General features: G+C 31.8%; 1 protein-coding gene across 2 annotated transcripts; it reads right to left on the minus strand.

Annotated features, from left to right (window-relative positions):
- Positions 1-547: 547 nt before the first annotated feature.
- LOC108689513 (transcription initiation factor TFIID subunit 2) lies at positions 548-6,538 on the minus strand. 2 transcript variants are annotated; one of them, XM_018196292.1, is made up of 18 exons: positions 6,359-6,538; positions 5,839-6,055; positions 5,549-5,765; positions 5,008-5,246; positions 4,719-4,940; positions 4,432-4,645; positions 4,095-4,346; positions 3,810-4,018; positions 3,394-3,633; positions 3,054-3,303; positions 2,513-2,653; positions 2,243-2,433; positions 1,946-2,157; positions 1,642-1,861; positions 1,412-1,565; positions 1,162-1,338; positions 921-1,094; positions 548-816 (listed from the first exon to the last, which is right to left on the minus strand). In XM_018196292.1, the coding sequence occupies exons 1-18, from the start codon at positions 6,402-6,404 to the stop codon at positions 562-564; spliced, it is 3,630 nt and encodes a 1,209-aa protein (XP_018051781.1). In that variant the 5' UTR covers positions 6,405-6,538; the 3' UTR covers positions 548-561. The 2 variants fall into 2 exon arrangements, with proteins under 2 accessions (XP_018051781.1, XP_018051783.1); XM_018196294.1 differs by having other exon boundaries at positions 562-816; positions 1,162-1,326; positions 6,359-6,404.
- Positions 6,539-6,980: the final 442 nt, after the last annotated feature.

Below are 6,980 nucleotides of genomic sequence, written 5' to 3' on the forward strand. Positions count from 1 at the left end.
CGAAAAATTTTCACAACTCATAGTTCTTCTCGGAAGGCAATGACAAACCACGGAGTAGTAGTATACCTGCCCAAGAAACCTCCTTGTCAAAAATTGTCGTTCGGAATCAACGTTCAAAATGTAGGTTTCCATATACATTGTGTAGGATCAATGTACATGCAAAAGTATATGAGATATTTATCTCATATAGAGAGAGAGAGAGATGCTTACGTGTTGAGATAGAATAGCACTTGAAGAAGAAAATATATATATCTACACACACACACACACACACACACACACACACACACACACACACACACACACACACACACACACACACACACACAATTTTATAAATGTGTGCACTATATATGTATATAAAGAATAAATTTACATTTTATTGCTTTTCGATTATTTATAAAAATTGTTATATAAAATATAAACAATAATGAAAATGAAATTAAATATGTGTGCATCAATAATGTATAAAATGGTCCTTAGAATAGGAAAACACATTTCATACATTATTGATACACACATATTTAATTTTATTTTCATCGTTGTTTATATTTTTATTATTTAAATTAACAGAAGTTCATTGGTGATAGTTGGCTCTGGACTTTGACTAGAACTTGCAGAGCTGAGAGTCTCATCTTTAATTTTTAAAGCAGATGAATCCTTGTCCTTGCTTTTATCTTTTTCCTTTTCCTTATCCTTATCTTTATTTTTATCTTTATCCTTATCTTTTTTCTCTTTATCTTTGTTATGTTTGTGATCATGCTTATGCTTATGTTTGTGTTTGTGCTTTTTCTTATCCTTCTTTTTCTTTTTGTTCTGCAAGAACAGCGAATGTGTATTACAAATTTAATATATTCGACATTTATAATATCACGAAAATAATTGATGATATTTATCTATTTCTTCAAAACTTCATGTACCTTGTTGCTGGAATCACTTTTCGGCTTATGTTCTTCTAGATCTTTTTTAAACATCCCAGGTTCAAAACCTACAGGACCAGGAGTTCCCATGATACCAGGAAGTGACGCAGAATTGTCGCTGTAATACTCGGATTTTACTTTTCCTTCACCAGGTACTGGAATTCCCCGTTCATCCTGTTAAAGTACAGTATATAATTTATCCAACAATAAGGGAAAAAGGATATAAAATTATTTTTCATACATTGTTTGCTTTTTGTCGTTTTTGTTCTGGACCATGTTCCACTGGATTTGATGAACTTGGAGGATCTCTGTTTGGTGATAGTTTCCTCTTGTTACCAACAGGTAAGTTCTCGATTGATTCTTCGATTGATTCGTGTTTTACATGTTGTACCGATGCAACTTTCACCTGAGCAGAATACTAGGATTTAGACATTGTCATTAGAAAATATTTTACAATCATTTAAATAGACTTTATTATAAGTAAGTCTTACTTCACGTTCTGGACTTGGTGGTCCAGCTTTCTTAGGTTTCATGAGTGTCGCGATTTCGGGAATAGGAAGACAAAATGGAACTCTCACGCCATATAAACTATAGTACAAATCTACCAAATCGCAACGCAACTTTGCATCGTGCGATAGCATGCCGCTATAAATAAAATTATATATGTTAATAATACAAAAAAAAAAAAGATTTTACATGAAAGATTAAAAAATTTTCATACTTAATTAAATTCCATATACGGTCAACTAGATCTGGTTTATCCAAGCGATGTTTATGAGCTTTCTCAAATGGTGGATTTTCTACCATTAATCGTACGAGTCTATGACGTATACCAGGATGTGGATCCATTTCCGCCATATCTAATAAAAATTCTAAGTCTTCCCATTTGCCATCCACGCGAGTAAAATCAACCAATGCTTCTAAAGCTGCTATTCGAATGTCTAAAAAATATTAATTAATCGTTAAGAATCTTAGCAATTCAGAATATAGATATTGATAATATTTTCGCTTAGAGCAATCTAGACCTATAAATTGTCCATATGCTGCATATGCTCTGAAAAGATGAGGATTGCTTGGAAGATGACCAAATTTTTGAAGAATACGTATAACTTTAAGACAAGCTACGCTAACGGTATATTTATAGCAGGGTAATAATTTCTCTAAGTTTAAATTTCTCGTGACTTCTTCTAAAATAGCTTTTGTGTCGATTGATAGAGATTCTGCTGTAATAGCCGTTCTGTAATGATATATTAAGAAATTTATCTACTTGTTAGATTATTATCTATCTATAATTTATATAAATAAAAATTAGATGTTTATACCCTTGTTGTACACTGATAACCGGTGTAACAGTTGCACCAAGAGCTTCGATTAGTGCGGCTCTGTAATAATTGTCGGAATACCTATTCTTGCTATTATCGTTATATTTAAAAAGATCCATTAAAAAGGCTAATACTTCTGGTGGACAAATACCATGGGCATTACGTAATCCTGCCATTGCAACTGGTATAGTCTGCACAGATATACAAAAGTTCAGAGAAAAGATATTACTAAATAATTCTGATGCAATGTAAGTACATGTTAATCCATACCTTTTGTAGAAAGTAATGTTGAAAATTCGAGAAATTATTCTGTTTAATAATCCGCCGGCATGACGCGGATCCAAACAATTTTCTAAATATCGCCAACATTGCTGGTGGACCTGACCAAGTTGCTACCATTGCGTTTCCTACCTATAAGTATGTATTTGCAATGTATGTATATATTTGTAAAATTTAATTAAATATTATATAGAATGTGAACGTAGTGTAGCAGACACCACTGACTGCACACACAGACTGCACTGTTCTGCTACATTAGAAATTTTGTATTCGATTTCTGGTAAAATCGAAAATTTTCGTATGCTTGTAACTCCTCTCAAAAAGCAATGGCAAACCACCGAGTATACTACTTGCCCAGGAAACCTTCTTATCACGGAATTGGTGTTTAAACTGCAAGTCCCTATATACCTTGTGTGCGATCAGTGTATAAAGGTATATGAGAGGTATATGAAAGGGGGCATCTACACATTGATGACAGCGTATGGCACTTGAAGAAGAAGAAAAATTAAACATTGGTTTAATAATGACTAACCTTTGTTAAGCAATGAGCAGCGCGAAGTCTAACTTTATAGTAACAATGTTCATTCTCAATTGTATCAGTCAGTGCTAATCGTGTGGCAGGTGTTGAATGGTGCTGCAAAGCTTCAATCGCTTCCAATTGTGCAGTGACATCTCTTTCATGTCTCAATTGATATTGCCATTGATAATCAGGTTGCTCAATTTGCACAGCGCGCATGATTGTCATTTCAGGATCAAGTCTGATCCATAATACTGGAGAATCACTATAAACAATTTTTATTTTTTAATAAATGAAATGGCCAAATTTACGATTCTTACACAAAGTTTATAATTAAAAAAATGTTTGATCTTACTCCATAGCAGAGAGATCCATATCAACTTCTTCGCCAGTACACAATGGAATTTTCTTTTTTTTGTTTCTACGACTTTTACTGTGACACGTAATATCTGCTCTGGCCATTGTACCTTCGATTTGTAACGTGTGCTTAAAAGTACCATCTAGTTCTTGAATATTAACGACTAACGGACCCACGTATTTCCTAATTCCTCTTTGATGTGTAGTATCTTGCCTAATTTCTAACTCCACTGTATTTCTATAATGTGTATATATATATATTAGGTGTAGTAAAAAGAAAGCCATTATTTTTGCATGAAATTGAATGGAAAAGTAATGGATTTCTTTTTACTACACCTAATATATATATGTTATTTTGATAATATATAAGATATATAAGATAATGCAATTAAATAAACTTAAATTTAAAAATACCTTTTTCTATTAAATACGAAACTTAGACTGAATTTCGCATGTCCTCCCGTTCTTACCCATTGATCTATAAATACTGACATATCTTTCCCTGTTACAGTAAAAATAGCTTTAGCAAATACATTTGTACTAATTAACATGTGCGACCACAAGCCAGACTCAATCTTTTGCTGTGCAGCATTAGCTGCTAAAGACAATTGTTTATTAAATACCTATAAAAAATTAAGTATGTAATTAACAGTGTTAAATTAATACTATTACGCATTTAGAAAAGAAAAAAATATTTACTTGAAGCAATAATTCTTGGCCAATCCTATGCTCCAGCATTCTCATGATTAGATGTGCTTTCTTGCGAAGAACTTCAATATATTTTGGAGACATGGTATGTAAATTTTTAATAGGAAAATAAAATCCAGGATCGGGAGCCCGAGGAGCAGGCGCTGGAGTATTAGCTGCAATGGGTAATGGTGCTGGTGCTTGAGATGAATCTAGTATTATACCACCGAATTGTTCTTCATATTTCACGACTTCTTGTAATTCCTTAAAAAAATTATATCAATTAAGACAATCGAATTGCAAGCTGAAAAGAGTAAATATGAATATATTGTGATTTATAAGTACTTACAGATTGAATCCATTCTCTATATTCGTTATTTCCAAAGCATTTTTTCGCATAGAGTCCTGTTAGATAAGTGGAAATACCCTTAGGTAGCCACGTATCTGACCAATTTTGCATAGATATGAAACATCCAAAAAATTGTTCTGCAATTGCTTGTGCCATTGCTTTTTTAGTAATGTATACTTGATCTATAATTGCAGTGGAATGTAGTAAATTTGTACTGTAAATAAACAAAGTCATAAGCAAGTACATTAAAGCTTAATCGCACATAAAATAAAGGAAATCAATTTTACTTTAAGATGCTCATAGTAGCATAGGCGTTAATATCTTCGTCTATTTCATCGACAAAGACCTGTTTGTAACAGGAATATGGATATCGATTGGACAAAGTTTCCTCATAAAATTCGAATGCTTCGTGCATATATTTTGCAGATACTTTCAGAGATGACAAAAGCTGAGGCAAGCAGAAATGAGTCACTTCGTGCATGTAAGGGTCCACAAAAATCTCGAAAGGTCTAGAAAAGGAATTTACATTATCATACTATACATAAAATAATTTATTAATTGTTTTTATTTACTTACCCAACTGCTAATGCAATATTTGGAGCACAAGCAGGAGTATTGAGTACATAATGAAATGTTTTTCTCCGCATGTCAGGTGTGTAAACTACTTCGATCAGATCCCCACAAGAAACTGCAGTCATTGAATCATCAACAGTAAATTCTAATTTCCAAGTACATGGTTCAGCAAAACTGTCCACACATGGAAACCACAATCTAGACGAATTTTCATAGCTGTATGTATACATATGGGCACCTCTCTAAAAAAGATTAACATATAAAAATAACATTGTTATGAAAAAATATTATTGCATTATAGAGTTTACAAATAATTAGTTTTAAAAATATAAAGTTAAAATTGCTTAATGAAAAATGTTTATTGAAATTAATTTTATTTCATTTAGTTCATAAAGAAAGATTATAAAAATTGACATTATCACTAGAATACAAAGCATCTGGAAATCTAAAATATAATTTGCACCATTCTATCAAATCCTAAATAAAACATGATATTATAATCTTGGAGTTCTTAAAAAAGAACATTAGTTACAACTAAATTTACCTCAGCTAAAGTTCCTTCGCAATTTGGTACTACAAAATGTACACCTCCTTGTGGTTGTTCCAAAGAAAATTCGATGCTAATCCTTAAACCTCGGCCTTCTGCAACCAAGTGTGCTGCATCTGGTGGTATTTGAACTACTAATTCACCAGCGTTGTTGTCAGGATCAACTTTCTGAGCTGCAGCTAAGTGCATATTAGAGAAAAATTCCAAAGATCGTCTATAACAAAATTGATAGTTAGTCTATTAATAATCTTGAATATATTATTAACTATCAAAAGAAATTCGCTTACTGTTTACTGTCTCCTTGACAGATATCCAAGAATGGATCAAAATATTGGAAAGGCGCTTCATAAGTGTCATTTAAACAAACTCTATATATTCTACATTGTTTAGCATTAAGCTTTACCAGCCTTAGTGTATCTCGCAGAGGTATAACTGTCAACTCGACAAAACCAATTATGCTTTTTCTTTGAAAACTTATTCCTGTTAAACTTAATATTTGATGAGCTGTAATATATCAAGTACATTGCAATGCATTAATTATGTCAATAAAAATAAAGACATACAACTTAATACATAAATTGGTACATAATTTAACTTCTAGAACATAACCTATAAAAAATATAATTCTTTTATTCCCCGACGACATGTAAGATATGCATTATTTTCTGTTAGATGACTATAATTAATAGTATAAAACAATAGTATAAAATTCCAATGAATATTAATAAAAATTAATTTGGAAACAATTGTCAAAAATATAACCTGGAAAAGACGATTATTAAACAAAGATGCATCCGTTATTCTTACCTAACTTATAGGGACGACTGTTATCACCTGTTTTTTCTTTCTTCATGTTTCTATTTATTTATATATCACTTTTATAGCCAAAGAAAAAGACATCGAAATACACAGAACTCCATACCATAATACACTATACATTAATAGGTTATAGACCTGTTTTGATCTGCTTTTTATTCCTGCATTAGAATTTTCTTTCTCGTTTTCGTTAAATATCCAATCGTGTATATTTTTTCACTTTAAAATTCTTTAAAAAATATACTAGTTCATTTATAGAAAACAGATCTCAAGTAGTGCGTACATACAGTACTGTACATACAAGTGATACATTGCATGCACATGTATGAATGTGTTGGTGTATATATACAAGTGACTGTAGGTACGTTTCGTTCCTTCCTTGTTGTTCATCGCATATTAAAGAAAGATAAAATGATACGTCATGCGCATCATGCGTGAAATAGAACGCACCCTGCGTCCCTTCTATTATAGATTGTTCGCTGCGTTTTGGAAGTCAATTGTTATCTTGAAATGAGGTGAAAATTGTAAAAATGAGAAAATAATTTTCACTTCGAGAAATAAATAATGAACTTCATGTGATTCGTGATGAGTGAAGGGAATATTCCAGATATAT

Source organism: Atta colombica, unplaced genomic scaffold (assembly GCF_001594045.1).
Source record: "Atta colombica isolate Treedump-2 unplaced genomic scaffold, Acol1.0 scaffold27, whole genome shotgun sequence".
NCBI lineage: Eukaryota > Metazoa > Arthropoda > Insecta > Hymenoptera > Formicidae > Atta > Atta colombica.

Bases quoted from the DNA above. Each gene is read 5' to 3' on its own strand.
- LOC108689513 (XM_018196292.1), bottom strand. From the start codon at position 6,404: ATGAAGAAAGAAAAAACAGGTGATAACAGTCGTCCCTATAAGTTAG. The intron at 4,646-4,718 runs GTAAAATTGATT...GTTTATTTACAG, and splicing joins GCTACTATGAGCATCTTAAA to TACAAATTTACTACATTCCA. The intron at 2,158-2,242 runs GTATAAACATCT...ATATCATTACAG, and splicing joins GTTATCAGTGTACAACAAGG to AACGGCTATTACAGCAGAAT.